At 39.7% G+C, this 24,184-nt stretch overlaps 1 protein-coding gene across 10 annotated transcripts in view; it reads right to left on the reverse strand.

Annotated features, from left to right (window-relative positions):
• LOC144313630 (ankyrin repeat domain-containing protein 26-like) overlaps positions 1-24,184 on the reverse strand; it is a 110,112-nt gene that overhangs the window by 17,235 nt on the left and 68,693 nt on the right. The window contains exons 17-18 of one of the 10 annotated variants that reach the window (XM_077896670.1): positions 8,817-8,862; positions 7,395-7,638 (exon numbers count right to left, since the gene is read on the reverse strand). The exons of 8 other annotated variants lie outside the window; for them this stretch is intronic. In XM_077896670.1, the coding sequence (XP_077752796.1) occupies positions 7,625-7,638; positions 8,817-8,862 (60 nt within the window). In that variant the 3' untranslated portion in view covers positions 7,395-7,624. Of the gene's footprint in view, positions 1-7,394; positions 7,639-8,816; positions 8,863-24,184 lie in introns of those variants that run through there. One more of the 10 variants, XM_077896671.1, reaches the window with a different exon arrangement.

The following is a 24,184-nucleotide window of genomic DNA, read 5'->3' on the forward strand; positions in this document are numbered from 1 at the left end:
CTCCCTGGTTATTGGCCTGTTCAGGTTGTCTATTTCTTCCAGTTCTAGTTTTGGTAGTTTGTGGTTTTCCAGAAATGCGTCCATTTCTTCTAGATTGCCTAATTCATTGGCGTAAGTTTTTAACATCGTTTGTATTTCCTTGGTATTGATGGTGATCTCTCCTTTCTCGTTCATTATTTTATTAATTTGAGTCTTCTCTCTCTTCTTTTTAATAAGGCTGGCTAATGGTTTATCTATCTTATTAATTCTTTCAAAGAACCAACTTCTGGTTTTGTTGATCTGCTCCACAGTTCTTCTGGTCTCTATTTCATTGAGTTCTGCTCGAATCTTTGTTGTCATCTTCTGCTGGGTGAAGGTTTCATTTGCTGTTTCTCTCCAGCTCCTTTAGGTGCAAGGTTAGCTTTTGTATTTGAGTTTTTTCCAGTTTTGAGACGGATGCTTGTATTGTGATGTATTTCCCCCTCATGACTCCTTTTGCTCTATCCCAAAGATTTTGAATGGTTGTATCTTCATTCTCACTAGTTTCCACAAATCTTTTTAATTCTTCTCTAATTTCCTGGTTGACCCTTTCATATTTTAGTAGATGGTCCTTAACCTCCACCTGTTTGAAATCCATCCAAACTACTTCTTGTGATTTCGTTCTAATTTCAAAGTATTATGGTCTGAAAATATGCAGGGGACAATCCCAATGTTTTGGTATCGGTTAAGACTTGATTGGTGACCCAGTATGTGGCCTATTCTGGAGAAAGTTCCATGTGCATTTGGGAAGAATGTGTATTCAGTTGTGTTTGGATGTAGGATTCTATAAATATCTGTGAAATCCATCTGGTCCAGTGTATCATTTAACACTCGTTTCTTTGGAGATGTTGTGCTTCGAAGATCTGTTGATTATAGAAAGCGCTGTGTTCAACTCACCAAGTATAAGTGTATTATTATCTAAGTATGTCTTAACATTGGTTACTACCTGATTGATATACTTGGCAGCACCCACATTAGGTGCATATATATTTATGATTGTTAGGTCCTTTCTAGTATAGATCCTTTAAGTATGATATAGTGTCACTGTTCATCTCTTACTACAGTCTTTGGGATAAACTAATTCATCTCATATAAGGATGGCTACCCCTGCTGTCGTTTGAGGACCATTTGAATGGCAAATTGTTCCACAACCTTTTATTTTCAGGTTGTAGGTGACCTTACGTCTAAAATGAGTCTCTTGTAGACAGCAAGTAGATGGGGCCTGCTTTTTTATCCAGTCAGAAACCCTACACCTTTTGATGGGGTCATTAAGCCCATTCACGTTCAGAATTACTATTGAAAGATATGAATTTAGTGTCATCATGATACCTATTCAGTTCCTGTTTTTGTGGATTGTTTCCTTGGACTACCTCTTTCTTTTACTGAGTCCCCCTTAATATTTCTTGCAGAGCTGGTTTGGTGCTCATCATATTCTTTCAGTTTCTGCCTATCTTGGAAGCTCTTTCTCTCTCCTATTCTGAATGAGCTCCTGCTCGATAGAGTATTCTTGGCTGCAGGTTCTTCTCATTTAGGACCCTGACTATATCCTGCCAGCACTTTCTGGCCTGCCAGGCCTCTGTGGCGAGCTCTGCTGTTATTCTAATACTTCTGCTCATAAGCGTTAGGGATTTCTTGTCTCTTGCTGCTTTAAGGATCTTCTCTTTATCTTTGGAATTTGTAAGTTTTACTATTAAAGGTCGAGGTGTTGAGTGGTTTTTATTCATTTCCCCAGGGCAGGGGTGGGGGGGAATCTATCTCCTGTATCTGAATGCCTGTTTCCCTTCCCAAGTAAGGGAAGTTCTCAGCTATGATTTGTCCAAATACACCTTCTGGTCCTCTGTCTCTGTCGGTGCCCTCTGGAACCCCAATTAAACGTAGATTTTTTCCTGCTGAGGCTGTCATTTATTTCCCTTAACCTTTCCTCGTGATCTTTTTTTTTTTCTTTTTTCCTCAGCTTCCTTCCTTGCCATCAACTTGTCTTGTATGTCACTCACTGGTTCTTCTACCTCGTTAACCCTCATTGTTAGGACCTCCAGTTTGGATTGCATCTCATTTAATTGATTTTTAATTTCAGGCTGATGAGATCTCAATTCTGCAGTCATGAAGTATCTTAAATCCCTTATCCTTATTTCTAGAGCCACCAGTAGGTTTAGAATTGTGTTTCTGAATTGGCTTTCTGAATTTGAATTGTATTCCAAACTTTGTAACTCTATGGGAGAGAGGATGTTTCTGATTCTTTCCTTTGTGGTGAATTTTTCCTTCTAGTCATTTTTCTCAGTGCAGAGTGGCCAGAAACAAGTTGTACTGGAAAAAGGAGAAAGATAGAGAGAGAAAAAAAAGGGGGGGGGGAGGCGGAAACAGAAAACAAAAAACAAGAGGGAGTATCCTCTGATTCTATATATTGTAAATCCCTCGACTTCCCCTGTTAGTTTCCAGCACTGCTTTGGTCAAGAACTTGCTTTCCCTGTCCTTCCAGCTGGTCTTCTGGGGCATGGGCCTGCTTCTACAAGCAATGCTGATTCTCAGAGGTGTGTGCACCTGGGGGAGCTGCCCAGCCCCCTGCCAGGTGCAGGGCTCAGTGGGAGCTGTTTATCCTATGAGGCCCCTCCTGAGTCCCTGGTAAAAAGTGACAGTAGGAGGAACAACAGTGGCGGCGGCCAGGTCTCCAGCCCTGGAGTCAGCTCCCGCAGTAATTACCACAGCTCCCAGTCCGAAGGGGCCTGGGTGCTCCACAGGCGGGCTGCACCCAGAGCAGGAGCCTCCTTACTGCCGTGTGTTCTCTCGGCTTCCACCTGTCCCGGGGGGAGTGCCAGATCCTGGGCTGCTTCCCCTGGTGCCCTGGGATCTGGGGCCTGTGCCGGTGGAATCACGCTCCTGGGCCATGCAGCCCCCTCGAAGCGGAGCCGCCGCCTGAGCCGCTCCTGGCCCCTCCGGGCGCATGCTGCAGCCCTTTAGGGAGCTCGGCCCATAGTATGTGGCGCCCTCTCCCTTGGGGCGCAGTTCCTCTGTTAGTGCCCCTGGGAGCCTGAGGGCATCCCTGCCCATCCTGGGATCCTGCCCGAACTCCCTGCAAGTGCCTTTCCTTCCGGGAAGATTGGTAAACCTGCATCTCTGGGACTGGCCTTTCCTGTACTGGGGTCACTTGCCGCCAGGTCTGAGCCAGGCTCTTTGCGGGGCCTCCTCCCCCTTGGATGCTTTTCATTTTTTCCGTCTTCCTACTTTGATAGAAGTGAAAACTCTTTTCACTGTAGCATTCCAGCTGTTTTCTCTTTAAATCTCAGGCCGAATTCCTTGTGCTCTCTTAAGTAAAATCCTTTTTATTTTAAAAGTGGCTTAAAAAAATCCATGGATGCTACATTTGTGGTGAGCATAGTATAATGCATACAGAAACCGAATGCCTATGCTGTACACCTGAAACTACTGTAACGGGTTAACTATACTCAAGTAGAAAAAACTTTTAACTCCATAAAATAAAATAAAATAAAATAAAATAAAATAGGAGATAAAAGAACTGATGCCACAGATATACAAGTATCACAAGAGATTATTGTGAACCATATTGCAAGCACCCATATTGTGAAGTCTATATGGCCAAGAACAAGGAACAGCCTTGCTCTACACTGAATATTTCTATACCCACTCCTCCAAACTCAGGTTTTAAGTCTTAGTGTTCAATGTGATGATATTTGGAGGTGATGCCTTTGGTAAGTGATTAAGTCATGAAGGTGTAGTCCTCCTGATTTGAGATTAGTGCCCTTCTAAAGGAGGCTGGAGTGAGCTCCCTTGACCCTGTCCCTTATGAAGACATAGGAGGAAGACAGGCACTCATGAACCAGGAAGCAGACCCTCACTGGACACTAATCTGTCAGTGCCTTGATTTTGGACTTCCTAGACTCCAGAACTATGAGAAATAGTAAGATAGTTTATCAAGATAGCTGATCCTGGGGATCCCTGGGTGGCTCAGCGGTTTGGCACCAGCCTTTGTCCCAGGGCATGATCCTGGAGTCCCAGCATCTTGCAAGCCCAAGTCTTGCATTGGGCTCCCGGCATGGAGCCTGCTTCTCCCTCCTCTTGTGTCTCTGCCTCTCTCTTTCTCTCTCTCTCTACATCTATCATAAATAAATAAATCTTAAAAAAAGATAGCTGAGCTGATAGAAGCTCAATATGCAAAGTATTTTTATTTCTATAAGCTATAAACAGGAAATGAAGTTGATTTTTAAAAATAATTTAAAATAGGATCAAAAGTATCAAATAACTGAAAATAAATCTAAAATATATCTTGCAGGATCTTTATAAGAAATTTTTTTAAACACTGAGAGTAGAGCAATTAAAATATTGTTTGGAAAACTCAGTATTATAAATGTCTCTTCCCTTCAAAATATTTATAGATTCAATGCAATCCCAATCCAAATCTTTGCATTGTAAAGCTTCATAAATTGATTATAAAAGACCTATGGAGCCCTTTCCCCCTTTATCCTTTCCGTTCCCAAAGATTTCAGTCCAAAAGCACAGGAACAGAAACAAGGAGCGGTGGTGTCCCAGAGGGAGGTATTGGAGCCTGGCACAGAATTGGGAAGGCATAAATGTAGGAGTGCCACCTGAACAGTCTTAGAGTTCAAGACATAGCATCTCTGAAAGGTGAGTAACTTAGGATGAGGTATCACAGACTTCAAAGGTTCAGGAGGCATCCACACAGGGAAAGAACAGCCCAGCATGGGTTTTCAGAGCCTGTAAGTGAGGCACATCATCTGCAGAAGTGGCCTGGTACAGGGTATCTCAGAAAGGAGGTTTTTATATATCTCAAAGTACTTCTCCATAAAATACTAATTGTAAAGTGCAAAGTTAACATTCTGGGGAAGAAAACTGAAGATACTACTCCAGCGATCAACGTCACCAACCATGGGACAAATCAAAACTGTAGGTCACGTGATATGATGCAATGAGAAGAGTAGAGGACCAGTTCAGTTGTGCTCTTGCTAAAATACATATATGTATATGTATATAAATATAATCTTAATTTTATCATAAGGAAACATAAGATACGTAAGAAAAACCCACACTGAAAAGACATTCTACGTTACTGGAATGAACTCTTCAAAGGATTAAAAGTCACAAAAATCAATGGAAAGACTAAGGAACTGTTCTAAACTGAAAGAGACTAAGAAACACAACATCTTAGTTCAGTACATGGTTTTGAATAGGACCTTCCTTGCTATAAAGGATACTACAGACAAATGTCAGAGCTTTAAAAGAATATGAGGTTTATTTTATTTTTTTAGAAGATTTTATTTATTCATGAGACACACACACACAGAGAGAGAGAGAGAGAGAGAGAGAGAGAGATGCAGAGACACAGACAGAGGGAGAAGCAGGCTCCATGCTATGAAAGGAGCCTGATGTGGGACTCGATCCCCGGTCTCCAGGATCACACCTTGAGCTGCAGGCGGTGCTAAACCACTGCGCCACCGGGGCTGCCCAGAATATGAGGTTTAGATGATAGAGGGGATAGTTGACGTAGCAATTGCACAACTGGGTATTTACCCCATAGATACAAATGTAGTGAAATGAAGGGGCACCTGCACCTCAATGTTTATGGTAGCAATATCCACAATACCCAAACTGTGGAAGGAGCCAAGATGTCCTTCAACAGAGGAATGGATAAAGAAGATGTGGTATGGGACCCCTGGGTGGCTCAGCGGTTGAGTGTCTGCCTTTGGCTCAGGGCATGATCCTGGGATCCGGGAAGAGTCCCATGTCCGGCTCCCTGAATGGAGTTTGCTTCTCCCCCTGCCTGTGTCTCTGCCTCTCTCTCTCTCTCATGAGTAAATAGATGAATTCTTTTAAAAAAAAAGATGTGATATACATACAAAATGGAATATTACTCAGACGTCAGAAAGGATGAAAACCTACCACTTACATCAATGGGCATGGAACTAGAGGGTATCAGGCTGAGTGAAACAAGTCAACTGGAGAAAGACAATGATCATATGGTCTCCCTCATAGGTGGAATATAAGAAATAGTGCAAGGAGGGGAAACTGAATGGGGAAAAATCAGAGAGGAAGACAAACCATGAGAGACTCAACTCCAGAAAACATACTGAAGGTTGCTGAAAGGGAAGTGAATGGGGGGATGGGGTAAATCAGTGATGGTCATGAAGGAGGGCATGTGACGTGATGAGCACTTGGTGTTACATGCAACTGATGAATTATCGAAAACTTTATCTGAAAACGATGACCCTTCTAAATGTTGGGAAATTGAATTTAAATTTAAAAACATAATGTATACCTAACATAGTTTGAATGGGTGTACTTATATGCCAATTTTTAAAAAACACAGTACTGTAAATGTATTTTCTCTTCCTTCTTATCTTTTTTTAAAAGATTTTATTTATTCATAAGAGGCAGAGAGAGAGAGAGAGAGAGAGAGGCAGAGACACAGGCAGAGGGAGAAGCAGGCTCCATGCAGGGAGCCTGATGTGGGACTTGATCCCGGGTCTCCAGCATCACACCCGGGCTGAAGGCGGCGCTAAACCGCTGAGCCACCCGGGCTACCCTCTTCTGATTTTTCTTAATAACATTTTTCTCTAGCTTACTTTATAAGGAGAATATAGAATGGAATACATATAACACACAAAAAATAGGTTAATTGACTGTTTTGGTACAATATTCTGGTCAACAGTAGATTAGTAGTAGTTAAGTGCCTGGGGAGTCAAAAGTTCACAGATTTTTACACAGAGGATCAGTGCCCCCCTAAGCTCCACATTATTCAAGGGACAATTGTATTAGTGTTGATTTTCTGATTGGCAGGGTTGTACGGTAGCTATGTGGAATGTACTGACTTGCAGGATATAGGGGCCACAGGAATTGAGCACAAATTAACAATTTACTTTCAAACCATTCTGGAGGGAAAAGGTCGTTTTCTCTATTTTTTCTTTTCTCTAATTTTAAGACTCTTCTCAAAAAGTAAATTAAAAAAAAAAAGAAAAGATAAAAAGCCTTAGGCAAATCTTTTTCACCATGAGGAAAGAACTATGAATAATAAGTATTTAAAATTGAAATTATACACAGGGTTTATGGCACTATAAAAATTGAAATACATACAAACATTGGTGATAGCTTTAGCAGCAGTATATCAAAATGATGTGTGTCTAAATCCATATGTCTAGTAATAAAACATAGAAAATACAAAAAAAAAAAAAACAACTACCAATTACCAGCCCCAAAACATTATCAACAACTTGGTCCGATCTACTTGGGCAGATTGGAGCCTGTAAAACTCAATAATGCTGGTTTCCATGTAGAAAATATGCTTAAATTTAATCAGATGCCAAGAAACATAGCTTAAAATAATATATAAACTTTCATTACACACGATATAACAACATTTCCTTTAATAAAGATTTTTTGTACATCAGATATTTACTGGGAAACAATTAAAATGTTATATTAAACATCTAGGTAATAAACTTTTACTATATAGCTTTCAGATCATATACTTTCTATTCAAAATCTCTACATATTCTCGTGATGCTTGCAGTACTAGATCTTGATTTACATTTGATTCGTCAGTAGGTCCTAAAGGAGAAGATCTACAGAATCCTGATTCTCAATCATGAGCAACTGAAAAAGAGAAAGAATAATATTCTTTATCTGAAATACTTTGTAGTTAACTAGAAGTTAGTAAAAAAAAAGTTGGAATCTTCTGAGTGTTAAAAGGATGAAAAATATCTACATATAACTACAATATAAAATACAAGATTACTATTAAATCAAGTTTGCTCACGATTGCCCATTGAATTAATTACTACTGTGGATAAACACTAGAGCTTCTGGTTTTCTCATTACAAGATGAGATTGCAAGCTGATGGCACAGTCCACCCCTGAACAATCATATACTATCAACTGAAAAATCTAACAGGCAATATCTAGAGTCAAATATATCATGGCAGGTTTAAAACAAGACATTATAAGAACACACAGAAGGGACATCCTGGTTTTCTATCAATATTGTCTGCTTTTCTGTGGAGGGAATAGGAAGGCTGATACCTGAAAGATTACTCTCTGCAAAGCAGCAGAGTAGGGTAATGGCGACAGAGAAGGCTCACCAATGTGGCAAGAACCAAATTGATTTGGGTGCTTATATTCCATGCTAAGAAACCTGGAATTTTACCCAATGGCAAAACCAGTGGCTGGAGATTGAAATGTCACCTGTCAAGGGACAGCTATATGAACTATATAATTGCTTAACTAAGTATTACTGAGACAAGTCTGGTCTGTTTGGTCTTCTACCACTAGCAGAAACAAGAATTTGAGAACGCCCACATTTTCAGATTGACAGTTCCATAGCGATGGCACAAGTGAAGGAAGATTACAGCCAAAAGTGCTAACAGGCATACAGGCTGCAGGTTTTTAAAAAAGGTATGAGGGATCCCTGGGTGGCACAGCGGTTTGGCGCCTGTCTTTGGCCCAGGGCACGATCCTGGAGACCCGGGATCGAATCCCACGTCGGGCTCCCTGCATGGAGCCTGCTTCTCCCTCTGCCTGTGTCTCTGCCTCTCTGTCTCTCTCTGTGTGGCTATCATGAATAAATAAATAAAATCTTAAAAAATAAAAATAAAAAAGGTATGAAACACGATGACCAAATGAGGAATAAGTCTCTTATTCACTATGTTTATGTTTTACATTTTTTATTAGATATATCTAGACAAAATTTTAACAAGGGGAAGGGATGCCAGTTACTATTTGTGGTTTATTTCAGAAATTAATGACCATCTAAATTTGTGAATTTGGCAACATACCTTCTTTTAGTTCTCTGATTATACTGTCTTCCAACATCTGCTGCATCTGAAATAAGTTAAACGTTACTTACAATGTTCAAGTTAAACAAGAGACATTATTGTAGGAATTTTATTTTGCTTATGAAACGTGGTCTGGAAATGATACTTTTAGAAAGTAAAAGCTACAATTTGCTTAAATAGAAAGCTAATCACATAAATAAAATAAATCCCTACTTATTTTAATCTGGATAACTGAGAAGAAACCTATAATGCTGTTTAGAGGATTCTAATAAAAAGTACAATTAATATTGATCAATCGAATATACAGAATTTCTGGAAGAAGAGGACGATGGTGGAGGAGTAGGAGACCCTAGTTTTGTCTGGTGTCTGGGATTCAGCTACATAGGTATCAAATCATTCTGAACACCTGTGGACTCAGACAGAGATCCAAGAAAAGAATTGTTGCAATTCTACAAATAGAACAGCGACCGCTTTCTGCAAGGTAGGAGGTGTGGAGAAATGAATCAGAGGCATATATCAGAAGATTAAACCAGGGCGGCAGGGAACCTCTGGAAGCCAGAAGGCAAGTCCTGGAAAGTGATATAGCAGCAGAGTGCACAACCAGAACTTTTAAGAGGTCTGTTCCAGTGAGGACATCCCTGTCTGAAAGATGCTCAGGTGGCAACGGGGGGCAGCATCCTAAGTGGGACGGACAGTGTGGTCTCAGGATCCCTGGGGGGGCGGGGTCACAGAAGGAATGGGGGCGGCGCCTGAGTATGGCAGTTGCCAAGGCGTTTGAGCGGGGAAGCCAGTTGCAATCAGTGAGCCCAGGAGTGGGCATTCAGCTCAGTGTTGCCATAAACCCCAAACCGAGGAACAGTCAGGTGACCACTTTCCAAGCAGGAAAAACTGGGCAAGACCTCCTCCTTCCCCCCAGAGGCACAGTGTGAATGGGAGCTACAGGGGTCTGCAAAGTTTGGAAAATCGAAAGGGGGTCTGTGCTTGAGATAAAAATGCTTGGTCACAGGCTGGGTGAATACAGAGTGCAGACAGAAACCAGGGAGACACAGTAGGGAGTGAGATCTTTCAATTCCAGGGCTGGAAATTAGGAGGCCACCATTTTCATTCTCATCCTCTAAAGCTGCCCAGAAAGCCTTCAGGGAACAAAAGCCACAGAGAGCAATCTGGAGCTGCTTACCTGGCCTGGCCCCCTGGCAAGGGTGGTGCAATCCCACCCTAAGCAAAGACACCTAAGAATCAGTGCAACAGGCCTCTCCCTCAGGAGGTCAGCAACAACTTCCTGCTAAGACCAACTTTACTCATCATACAGAGCTGCAGAACTCCAGTGCTAGGGGCAAACAGTATACAGAACTCATGGCTATTTCTCATGACTCCTTAGTCTTTCTATTTTAATTTTCTTTTTGCTTTCAACCATTTTCTTCATTTATCAACTCTTACAATTTACCTTTTTACACTTGCATTCAATCCTTTCACTGCTCTTAATATTATTCCTGTATATATTGAAGTTTTTCTTTCTGTACCATTTCGGGAAGTAGTTCCTTCTAAGAAATAGACTAAAATACAACCAGAATCTACTATACTGCTCTATTCTCTTCATCTGTCTGATTATAATATTTTTAAAATCTATCTTAATTTTCATATTTACAGTTACATTCTATCCTTTCATTGCATTTAATTTTATTTTTGCATATAATGAAGTTTTTCATTCTTTACAATTTTGGGATGTAGTTTCTTCTAACAAACAGACCAAAATAAACTTATGATATAGTATATTGCTCTGTTCTGTTCAACTGGCTGATAATATCCTTTTTATTTTGACTTTTAATTTCCATTTTTACACTTACATTCTAGACTTTCCTTGTATTTAATTTTATTTTTGTATATATACAAGGTTTCCTCTTAACCATTTGGGGATGCAATTTCCTAACAAAAAGACCAAAATTCACATAGTATCGGTGTACTGCTCTGCTCTCTTGATCTCTCTAATTCTATTATCTCCTTTGTTAACCTTTAAATTGGCTTCGGGTCTCTTCTGATTTGTTTAGCATGTATTTATCTGGGGTCATTCTTGGTATTTTTCTATTCTGTTCTCTCACTCATCTCTTCTTCTCTGGACAGAATGACAAGATGGAAAAACTCACCGCCACAAAGAGAACAAGAGGTAGTACTGACTGCCTGGAACCTAATCAGCATGGATAGAAGGAAGAGGCTGGAGCGAGAGTTCAGAATAATGACCATCAAGATAATAGCTGGGCTTAAAAGAAACACAGAGGACATTAGAGAATGCCTTTCTGGAGAAATAAAACAACTGATATCTAATCAAGTTGAGATAAAAAAGGCTAATCTTAGTGAGATGCAATCAAAAATGAAGGTTCTAACTGCTAGGATAAATGAGGTTTCACAGAGAAGTAGTGATATAGAAGACAAAACAATGGAGAATAAAGAAGCTGAGGAAAAGCGAGAGAAACAACCACTGGACTATGACAGGAGAATTTGAGAGATGATTCGTACCACACAGCAAAACAATGTTAGAATAATGGGGATCCCAGAAAAAGAGGGGAAGGAGGGGGCAGAAGGCATATTTGAGCAAATTATAGCAGAGATATTCCCTCATCTGGGGAAAGAAACAGGCACTCAAGTGCCAGGAGGCACAGAGAACCTTCCTCAAAATCAATAAAAAACAGGTCAATATCTCCAATATAATAACAAAGCTTGCAAATTTCAGACCCAAAGAGAAAATCCTGAAAGCAGCTTGGAACACGAGGCCCTGAACCAAGAAGGAGAGAAATATTCAACTGGCAGCGGATCTATCCAAAGAGACCTAGCAGGCCAGAGAGAGCTGGCATGATATACTCAGGGTGCTCAAGGAGAAGAGTCTACAGCCAAGAATCTTATCCAGCAAGGCTCTCATTCAAAATACAAGGGGAGATAAAAAGCTTCCAGCACAAACTGAAACTAAAAGAATTTGTGATCCCTAAAACAGCTTTGCAAGAAGTGGTAAAGGGGAAACTTTAAGCAAACAGAGAGCCCAAAAGTAACACAGACCAGAACACGGACTTTACACATAATACAATGGCACTACATTCATATCTTTCAATCCTTTCTCTGAATGTAAACAAGTCAAATGCCCCAACCAAAACACACAGGGTATCACAGTAGATAAAAAAAAAGCAAGACCCACTGATATGCTATCTGAAAGAGACTCATTTTAGACACAAAGACAACTTCACATTGAAGGTGAGGGAGTGGAAAACCATTTATCATATTAAAGGACATGAAAAAAAACTGGAGTGGCAATATTTATATCAAACAAATTGAATTTTTTTAAGATTTTATTTATTTATTCATGAGAGACACACAGAGAGCGAAAGGCAGAGGCACAGGCAGCGGGAGAAGCAGGCTCCGTGCGGGGAGCCTGATGTGGGACTAGATCATGACCTGAGCCGAAGGCAGATGCTCAACCACTGAGCCACCTGGTCATCCCACAAATTGGATTTTAAACCAAAGACTGCATTAAGAGAAGAAACAACAACAAAAGATGAAGAAACTCACTATGCCATAATTAAAGGGTCTATCCAAAACTAAAATTGGACAATTATAAGTTTTAATGTGTCTAAAGTGGGAGCAGCCAACTATATAAATCAACTTTCTGTTAAGATTTCATTTATTTATTTATTTGACACACACACACACACACAGAGAACACAGGCAGTGGCAGCAAGAAAGAGAGAAGCAGGCTCCCCACTGAGCAGGCAGCCTGATCAGGGCTTGATCCCAGGACCTTGAGAACATGACCTAAGCCAAAGGCAGAGCCTTAACCGACTGAGCCACCCAGGCCACCTTATAAAGCAATTAATAACAAAAATAAAGGAACACATGGATAGTCATATAATAATAGTAGGTACTTTAACACAACACTACTGTAATGGCCAGATCATCTAAGCAGATGATCCACTAGGACGCAAGGGCTCTGAATGACACATTGCACAAAATGGACTTCACAGATAACTTCAGAGCACTCCATCCTATGACAACAGAATACACATTCTTCTCGGGTGCACATGGAACAAACATTCTGCACAACAGATCACATACTCAGTCACAAATCAGCTCTCAACTGGTACCAAAAGACTGGGATCATTCCCTGCATACTTTCAGACCACAATGCTTTGAAACTGGAACTCAATCTTGACAGGAAATTTGGAAAGAATTCAAATACACAGAGGTTAAAGAATCCAACTGGGGCAGTAAGGCACATTTTAAAACCTCATAGAAACAAATGAAAATGGAAACACAACTGCTCAAAACATTTGGGATGCAGCAAAGGTCATGGAAAGAGGATAGTATATAGCAATGCAAGCCTTTCTCAAGAAATGAGAAAGGTCCTAAATACACAACCTAACCCTACACCTAAACGAGCTGGAAAAGAACAGAATATTAAAGCCTAAAACCAGCAGGAGAAGAAAATTCATAAAGATCAGAGCAGAAATCAATGAAATAGAAACCAAAGGAACAGTAGAACACATCAATGAAGTCAGGAGCTGGTTCTTTGACAGAATTAATAAGATCGATAAACCCCTGGCCAGACATATCAAAAAGAGAACGGAGCCAAAAAATTAGGCAATCTAGAAGAAATGGACGCATTCCTGGAAAGCCACAAACTACCAAAACTGGAACAGGAAGAAACAGAAAACCTGAACAGGCCAATAACCAGGGAGGAAATTGAAGCAGTCATCAAAAACCTCCCAAGACACAAAGGTCCAGGGCCAGATGGCTTCCCAGGGGAATCCTATCAAACGTTTAAAGAAGAAACAATGCCTATTCTACTAAAGCTGTTTGGAAAGATAGAAAGGGATGGAGTACTTGCAAATTCGTTCTATGAGGCCAGCATCACCTTAATTCCAAAACCAGACAAAGACCCCACCAAAAAGAATTACAGACCAATATCCCTGATGAACATGGATGCAAAAATTCTCAACAAGATACTAGCCAATCGGATCCAACAGTACATTAAGAAAATTATTCACCATGACCGAGTAGGATTTATCCCCGGGACACAAGGCTGGTTCAACACTCGTAAAACAATCAATGTGATTTATCATATCAGCAAGTGAAAAACCAAGAACCATATGATCCTCTCTTTAGATGCAGAGAAAGGATTTGACAAAATACAGCATCCATTCCTGATCAAAACTCTTCAGAGTGTAGGGATAGAGGGAACATTCCTCAACATCTTAAAAGCCATCTACGAAAAGCCCACAGCAAATATCATTCTCAATGGGGAATCACTGGGAGCCTTTCCCCTAAGATCAGGAACAAGACAGGGATGTCTACTCTCACCACTGCTATTCAACATAGTCCTGGAAGTCCTAGCCTCAGCAATCAGACAACAAAAAGACATTAAAGGCATTCAAATTGGCAAAGAAGTCAAACTCTCCCTCTTTGCCGATGACATGATACTCTACATAGAAAACCTAAAAGCCTCCACCCCAAGATTGATAGAACTCATACAGCAATTTGGCAGCGTGGCAGGATACAAAACCAATGCCCAGAAATCAATGGCATTTCTATACACTAACAATGAGACTGAAGAAAGAGAAATTAAGGAGTCAATCCCATTTACAATTGCACCCAAAAGCATAAGATACCTAGGAATAAACCTAACCAGAGACGTAAAGGACCTATACCCTAAAAAGTATAGAACACTTCTGAAAGAAATTGAGGAAGACACAAAGAGATGGAAAAATATTCCGTGCTCATGGATTGGCAGAATTAATATTGTGAAAATGTCAATATTACCCAGGGCAATTTACACGTTTAATGCAATCCCTATGAAAATACCATGGACTTTCTTCAGAGAGCTACAACAAATTATTTTAAGATTTGTGTGGAATCAGAAGACCCAGAATAGCCAGGGGAATTTTAAAAAAGAAAACCACATCTGGGGAAATAAGATCATGAATGAAAGAAGACAGATCACGACCAGCACCAGAGAAATACAGACAACTATAAGAACACATTCTGAGCAACTATATGCCAACAAACTAAGCAATCTGGAAGAAATGGATCCCTTCCTACCAAAACTGAAACAGGAAGACACAGGAAACCTGAACAGACCCATAACCAGCAAGGAAATGGGAGCAGTCATCAAATATCTGCCAACAACCAAGAGTCCAGGACCAGGTGGCTTCCCAGGAGAATTCTACCACACATTCCAGGAAGAATTAATCTATTCTTCGGAGCTGTTTATAAAAATTAGAAATGGAAGGGAAACCTTCCAGCGTTCTCTGTGAGGCCAGCATTACTCTGATCGCAAAACCAGAGCAAGACCCCACCCAAAAGGAGAATTACACTCCAATATCCCTGATGAACATGGATGCCAAAATTTTCACCAAGACACTGGCTGGGAGGATTCAACAGTACATTAAAGGATTATTCACCATGTCCAAGTGGGTTTTATGCCTGGGCTGCAAGGGTGATTCGACATCTGCAGATGAATCAATGTGATACACTACAGAAATAAAAGAAAGGATAAGAACCATAGGATCCTCTCAAGAGATGCAGAAAAAGCAGTTGACAAAGTGCAGCACCCTTTCCGGATCAATACTCTTCGCAGTGCAGGGAGGGGGGGGAGCATATCTCAATATCATAAAAGCCATCTACGAAAAGCCCACACCTGATGCCATTCTTAAGGGGAAAAACTGAGAGCTTTGCCACTAAGGTCAGGAACACGACAGGGAAGTCCACTCTCTGGACAACCAGTGTTGTTCAACATAGCCTCAGCATTTAGACAACAAAAAGAAATAAAAAGGCGTCTGAATCAGAAAAGAACTCAAACTCTCACTTTTCTCAGAGGACATGATATCCTATGTGGAAAACCCAAAAGACTCCACCCCAACGTTGCTAGGACCCTTTCCTGAATTCAGCAAAGCAGCAGGATAGGAAATCCATGCACAGAAATCAGTTGCATTTCTATACACTAACAATGAGATGGAAGAAAGAGAAACTGAGGAGTCGATTCCATTGACCATTGCAGCAAACACCATAAGATGCCTAGGAATAAACCTACCCAGAGAGACAAAGGATCTATACTCTGAAGATGACAGGACATTCTGGAAAGAAATTGAGAAAGGTGTAAAGAACTGGAAATACATTCCATGCTCATGGATTGAAAGAATTAAATATTGTTAAAATGTTTATGCTAGCTCCATCAATCTATATATTCAATGCAATCTCTATCAAAATACTACCAACTCCTTTTATACAGCTGGAGTAAATAACGGTAAGATTTGTTTGGAACCTTAGAAGACCCCGAATAGCCAAACATATGTTGATAGAGGTAGCCATAGCTGGTGGCATTACAAGCCGGACTTCAAGCTCTATTTTAAAGCTGTGATCAACAAGACAGTATGGTACTGGCACAAAAGCAGACATGTCGATCAATGGCCCAGAAGAGAAAACCCAGAAGTGGACCCTCAACTCTATGGTCCACTCCTCTTCAACAATACTGGAAAGAAAATCCAATGGAGACAAAGCAGTCTCTTCAACAAATGGTGTGGGAAATCAGACCACCACATGTAGAAGAATAAAACTGGACCATTTTCTTATGCTATACACAAAAATAGAGTCAAAATGGATGAAACACCCAAATGTGAGATAGGAATCCATCAAAATCCTAGAGGAGAACACAGCCAGCAACCTCTGTGACCTCGGCTGCCGCAACTTCTTGCTAGAACATGTCACCAGACGCCAAAATGACCTACTGGGAATTCATCAAGATAAAAAGCTTTTGCACAGCAAGGAAATAGTTGACAAAACCAAAAGACAACTGACAGAATGGGAGAAGGTGTTTGCAAATGCCTTATCAGATAAAAGGCTGGTATGCAAAGTCTATAAAGAGCTGATCAAAGTCAACACCCAAAGAAAGATAACCCAATGAAGAAATGGGCAGAAGAAATGAAAGGACATGTCTCCAAAGAAGACATACATATGGCCAACAGACACATGAAAACATGCTCAACATCAGCTGGCACTAGAGAAATACAAATCAAAACCACGGTGAGTTTCCCCCTCACACCTTTCATAATGTCCAAAATTAGCAAGTCTGGAAATGACAGATGTTGGCAGGAATGCAGAGAAAGGGGGATCCTCTTATGATGTTGGTGAGAATACAACCTGGTGCAGCTCCTCTGGAAATCAGTACCGGAGGTTCCTCAAAGAGTTGAAAAAGGAGCTACCTATGTAAAACCCAGCAATTGCGCTAGAAGGTATGAATCCCGAAGATCACTTTGGTCGGGATCCAAAGGGGCACCTGCACCCATATGTTTATACCAGTAATATCCTCAATAGCCAACCTGAGAGATATGGATGTTCTTTGAAAGAGGTATGCATAAAGAAGATGTGATGTAGATATAAATAAATAAGTATCATATTTATTTATTAGACAGAGAGAGAGAGGGAGGGAGAGAGAGAACAGAATATTACTCAGCCAATAAATAATGAAATCTTGGGACCCCTGGGTGGCTCAGTGGCTGAGAGTAGGCCTTTGGCTCCGGGCATGATATATATATCATAACATTATAAGCTAGTTAATTGAATTTAAATAAAAAATAGTAAAGAAACCAATGGAGCTAGGAATGTGAAATAAAAGAATATACATAACTTCTGAAGGATCTTTGTAACTTCTGTTACAAAATTGTAAACAAGAGTCATTTTACACTTTAATAGTTTGTGATTTTCAGAAAAAGTGCCCTTTATGAGAGATTAATCATTTGTTTAATAAATTATTCCTCCGAATGAACTTTCCACTTTTGCACTTTTGCACTTTTGATTTTGCACTCAACAAAATCTTGAGGTATGTTGTATGCTCTATTTTTCAGCACAGACTCTTAAATACATAAAACAATGGAAGTGGGACTACATAAAGTCATGTGGAATTTCTCCCGGTAATATTGAGTAAAACTATTTTGTTATCTATATGATGACTGATGTACTTCTTTTCATGTGAACACAGAGATTTCAGAAAATCTGCTTCAGGAAAGGAAAAAATATAAGCTAGCACTAGTTTTCCAACTTAGTTTCGCATTGATACGTTTCTAGAATTAGAAACAAGGAAAAGAAATTTTAACTGTAACTTTGTTTCCTTTCTATGAATTAGGACCAATTTTTGAAGCACCTGACTTACTATAGTTATCATTATCTACTTAATTATGAAATATTTAGGAATATTTCAGACTACAGTTGACCTTTGAGCAACACAGTGGTTAGGTGCACTTACCCCCGTGCAGTCAAAACTCTGTATAATTTCTGATTCTCCCAAAATTTAATTACTAATAGCCTACTGTTGATGGGAAGCCTTACCAATAACACAGTCCATTAATACATGGTTTGTACATTACATGTGTTATATAATATATTCTTAAAATAAAGTAAGCTAGAGAAAAAAAGGTTATTGAGAAAAACATAAGAGAAAATACAGTACAACACAACAGCCAAGAAAGTCCATGTGTAGGCTAACTAGACCTGCAGCTTCAATTCCATGTTGGTCAAGGATCAAATGTGCATTACAAATATTCCCATCTAGAATGCTCTTATTTCTTATAAAAGGCATCCTCTCATTGAATTCCCAAAATAGGGTCTAAGTACGGTACTAAGTGGTGCCTAGGTGGCCCAGTCACTTAAGTGCCTGCCTTCATTTCCTTAAGGAATGATCAAAGGAATATAATGATCTTTTCGCCAAAAGTCTTTTCCTAAATACTTGCTTCTGTGACCCTGGTTTATTTCCAGGTGAGAATTGAGTTAGATGGTAGAAATAGCTTGCAATCCATTAATAAAGAGAACATATTTGCAATTTTATTTATACTTTTCCATTTATCAAAAACATAAGAGGGTAAGAAAATTATACACATAAAAACAACGTATCAGCAAATTTTAATTCGAAGACTCATTAATTAGAAGGATTTTCTCATAACAGTTTGTTTCCAAACTACCAATCATAGAAATCTAAGGTTCCATTGGGGATACTGTAGGATTGAGGGACAAAAGTCTCCAGCTGTAGTCTCATCTCTCTTTTAGCTACACAGCTCCACTGGTCTCGGTTTTGTATAATACAGTTTAATGCAAAAACAGAAACAAACAAAAAAACAAAACAAAACAAAAACAAATTAAGTTCCATTCTTTGAAAAAAATATTGTTTTCCAAAAGGTAGTCACTAATTTAGTCAAAGTCCCTAATTTTTTTATTTTAATTTTTATTTATTTATGATAGTCACAGAGAGAGAGAGACAGAGACACAGGCAGAGGGAGAAGCAGGCTCCATGCACTGGGAGCCTGATGTGGGATTCGATCCCGGGTCTCCAGGATCACGCCATGGGTCAAAGGCAGACGCCAAACTGCTGCGCCACCCAGGGATCCCAAAGTCCCTAATTTTACATAAGAGACAAGAAGGCCTCAGAAAGATTGCAGTTTGCCTCAGGTCAAAAGACCAAAGAGTTGCAGGCCAGGAATGTGCTTTAGGTCCTCCTGAGCTGAGAGTTTTTATGCCAGTTACTTCATCATCTTCAGGAAAAATACCTACATTTTTAACTATAACTGACTGAAAATGAACACATAAAAGTTTGTCATGTGGCTCAATAACGACTAGGCATGAGGCACAAAACAGCTTTCTAATTAAATTATAAATTTTAAAGTCTAAAGTGTAATTTAAATTATAAATTTTAATGTTTTATGAATAAAAATACAGCAATGGAAATGATCTTTACTCCTATTGGGAACAGTTAATAGACTGCATTTATAAGCACAAATTTTTTAAACCACAAGACACGGAACTTGAAGGAGAAAATCTTTAGTTGAACCAAAGAGGCTGAAATGGAGGAAACTCTTCCTGGAAAGAATTATTCTTTTCCTCCAGATAAAACTTGGTTTACCAAAATCAATCAACAAATGAGTTATCTATGTTGTGGATTATTAAACACAAAACAGACTTCTCTTTACCACCTAGTATGCTCTGTCCAACCTCTCATCATTATGAGAGTTGGTATGTACAAAAGACAGGACTAACTTTAATTTAAATCCAGTCAGAAATTAGAGGTAAACCATCATTACCCACAAGTGGATTTATCTCTACCTTCCTCACAGCAGGAAGGGAGATTTGCCTAATGAGTGAATTGGGGAGAAGGCACTAGGCAGTGCTTAGGAGATTCCAAATCTCTTTTTTGAAAAGATGTGCTCACCCATGGTAACATGAATTCAGGTCTGCTCTCATCTTCGTGGGATGGGCATCAAACATTTGTTTCCTCCATTTACAACTGTGTGGGGAAGTGCCTAATTTGGGATAAAGAATTGGGAAGCCCACTGTGGCTACATACCCACCCAAACCACATCCTCCAATCTGTTAGCATGTATTAGTAACAAAGGCTACTAAGTTTAACTCCATCTGCCTGACTCCTGTGCTCTGAACTCAGAAAAAGAAGAGCACTGTCCTCTGCCACCTACCCCACCACAGCTCCAATGAGAGAAATGACCAGACAATACTTTGAAAAATGTTTCTTCTTGCTTGACTTTATAACTAACATTCATTGTTCAAAGCAACATATTTTGAAGAGGGAAAAGTTGGAAAGAACAATTTTAGAAACAAGCAGAGAAAGTCAGACAAAACGAGGAGACAGAGGAGTATGTTCTAAATGAAAGAACAAGGCCACGAGATAGAACCTCAGAAAAATAACGAAATGAAACAGAGATAAGGAGTCAGCCTGATAAAGAGTTCAAAGTAATGGTCACAGAGATGCTCAGCAAACTTGGAAGAATGGACGGATTCAGTGAGAACTTCAACAAAGAGAAAATATACAAAAGAACCAATTAGGGCTGAAGAATACAATAACTGAAATGAAAAATACACCAGACACAATCGACAGCAGATTAAAAGATGTGAAGAACAGATCAGCAATCTGCAAGAAAGGGTAGTAAAAATCATCCAAGCTGAAAAGCAAAAAGAAGAAATAATTTGAAAAATTAAGATACAGGGACCTCTGGAATAGCATCAAGTATAATAAAACTCACATTAGAGAGGTCCCAGAAAAAGAAGAGAGAAAAGGGTGAAGAACTTATTTGAAGAAAGAATACCTAAAAACTTCCCTAACCTGGGGAAGAAAACAGGCCTCCAGGCCCAGGAAGCATTGCCAGTCCCAAATAAAAGGAACCCAAAGAGTTTCACACCAAGACACATAATAACAAGTCAAAAATGAAAGAGAAAAGGAGAATCTTAAAAGCAGAAAAAAAGAAAAGAAAAGAAAAGAAAGGAAAGGAAAAGCAATTAGTTATATCAAAGCGAACCACTACAGGGATATCAGTGGATTTTTCAGCCAAAACTGTGGCATGCACTCTGGAAAACTGTGTGGAGGTTCCTCAAAGAGTTAAAAATAGACCTGCCCTACGACCCAGCAATTGCACTGCTGGGGATTTACCTCAAAGATACAGATGCAGTGAAACGGCAGGACACCTGCACCCCGATGTTTCTAGCGGCAATGTCCCCAATAGCCAAACTGTGGAAGGAGCCTCGGTGCCCATCGAAAGATGAATGGATAAAGAAGATGTGGTCTATGTATACAATGGAATATTACTCAGCCATTAGAAACGACAAATACCCACCGTTTGCTTCAACGTGGAGGGACCTCAAGGGTATTGTGCTGAGTGAAATAAGTCCATCGGAGAAGGACAGACATTATAATGGTCTCATTCATTTGGGGAATATAAAATTTAGTGAAAGGGAATAAAGGGAGAGAAAATGAGTGAAAATATCGCTGAGGGTGACAAAACATGAGAGACACCTAACTCTGGCAAATGAACAAGGTGTAGTGTAAGGGGAGGTGGGCGGGGGGTTGGGGTGACTGGGTGATAGGCACTGAGCGGGGCACTTGGGATGAGCACTGGGTGTTATGCTAAATGTTGGCAAATTGAACTCCAATAAAAATCGGAGAAGGACAAACATTATATGGTCTCATTCATTTAGGGAATATAAATAATAGTGAAAGGGAATGGAAGGGAAGGGAGAAGAAATGGGTAGGAAATATCAGAAAGGGAGACAGAACGTGAAGACTCCTAACTCTGGGAAATGAACTAGGGGTGGTGGAAGGGGAGGAGGGCAGGGGATGGGGGTGAATGGGTGATGGGCACTGAGGGGGGCACTTGACGGGATGAGCACTGGGTGTTATTCTGTATGTTGGCAAATTGAACACCAATAAAAAATAAATTTATCATATAAAAAGAAAGTTAAAAGAAAAGAAATTGTCGCATGATATTTTCCAAGTGCTAAGAGGAAAAAACCTAGGATATTTTTGGCAGGTTTATAATTCAGAACTGAAAGAAAGATAAAGAGTTTCCCACACAAAACTTAAAGAAGTTCATCACCACTAAATAGGTCTTATAAGAGATGTTAAAAGGACTTCTTTAATCAGAAAAGGCCAGGGTACCTGGACGGCTGTCAGTGAAGAGTCTTCCAGGACCCTGGGATCAAGCTCTGCAAGGGACTCCCTGTTCCCTGCTCAGAGAGGAGCCTGCTTCTCCCTCTCCCTCTGCCCCTCCCTCCCCTTCACTTGTGTTCTCACTCACTCTGCTCTCAAAGAAAGAAAGAAAGAAAGAAAGACCATAACTAGAAATAAGAAAATAATGAGACAGTTTTATCATAAAAACAAACATACAGTAAAGGTAATAGACCAATCATTTTTATAAAGCCAGTATGAGGGTTACAAGACAAAAGGAATAATATCAATTATATCTACAGTAACTAGTTAAGGGATACACAAAATACAAAGGTGTAAACTATGACATCAAATTTATAAAACAAGGCAGAGTGTAAAAATGCAGTGTTTTTAAAATCTGTTTGAACTGAAGTAACCATCAACTTAAAAGAGATTGCTATACATACACAGGATGTTATATATGAACTTCATGGTAATCACAAACCAAATATTTATAACGGATACACAAAAGGAAGAAAAGCATCCAAACATAATACTAAAAGTCATTGAATCAGAAGAGAATAGAGCAAGAAAACAAGGAAGTCGAATGAAAGAACAAGACTAAGGCTTCATTTAACATGAGTCTATGCTACATTTTTCTACATTAATAAAACCACGAATATACTATCAAAATCATAAGCCTATGTGCATTGATTGAAATGGGTATTTTAACAACAATGATACATAATGGAAATGGGTTGTTATTAAAGGCTCCCTATCACTGCCATCTTAGTCATCAATCATTCAAGTGATGGCATCAAGGTAAATATATGTGAATTTCATTTGAAATATCCAATTATTTGTGGGGTGCCTGGGTGGCACAGTCAGTTAAGTGTCAGAATCTTGATTTTGGCCCAGGTCATGATCTTAGGGTCATGAGATCCGGCTCCACTCTGAGCATGGAGCCTGCCTAAGAGTCTCTCTTCTCTCTTTCCCATTGCCCTTTACCACCTGCTTGCTTTCCTTCATTTTCTCTCTCTCTCTCTCTCTCAAAACAAAAAAAAAAAAAGAAAAGAAAGAATCAAATATTTCTTTGACTTACTTATTTAGAAAATCTCTACAGTTGCTCAGCAAGCCATTTTATAAAAATTGAAATAGAAGTAATATAAGTTAAAAAAAAGGTGTTATAAGAAAGCAATTAGGGATGTGCTCTCATGTAAGAAAATGCCAAAACTTACAACATTTTTTAAACTGTTTTATTTATTTATTCATAAAAAGTACAGAGAGAGAAGCACAGACATAGGCAGAGGGAGAAGCAGGCTCCCTATGGGGATCCTGTTGCGTGACTCAATCCCAGGACCCCTGGATCATGACCTGAGCCAAAGGCAGATACATGCTAAACCACTCAGTCATACGGGTGCCCCCAAAACATAGAACTATCAATTTAGTGTTACAAGTTTATTTAATTCATAAAAAGGACTTACCGTGGAATCGTTAAAATCATAAATATCCCTACATGGTTAAGCGTTTGGATTCTAATCATTCACTTATGCATAGGGGTGGAAAATTGGGTTACAGCAAACTTTAAACATATTATAAACTATTGCTAATCAGAGAATAAGTCAAAGCATCTAAGTGTACTTTGGGTTAGTAGGTAATAATATTTACTTTCCAAAATCCAATTTAACATAGCTTTTCAAGGAAATGGGTCTGTTTGGGGGTGCCTTGGGAACTCAGTTGGTTAAGCATCCAACTCTTGATTCCAGCTCAGATCATCATCTCGGAGTCATGGGATCAAGCCCTGAGTCAGGCTCCACACTCAGTGGGGAGCCTGCTTGAGATTCTCCCCCTCCCTCTACCTCTCTCCCCACTCATGGGCACACTCTCTTCTCTCTCAGATACATAAAATCTTTAA

The sequence above is a fragment of the Canis aureus genome, chromosome 5, assembly GCF_053574225.1.
Source record: "Canis aureus isolate CA01 chromosome 5, VMU_Caureus_v.1.0, whole genome shotgun sequence".
In the NCBI taxonomy this organism is placed as follows: Eukaryota; Metazoa; Chordata; class Mammalia; order Carnivora; family Canidae; genus Canis; species Canis aureus.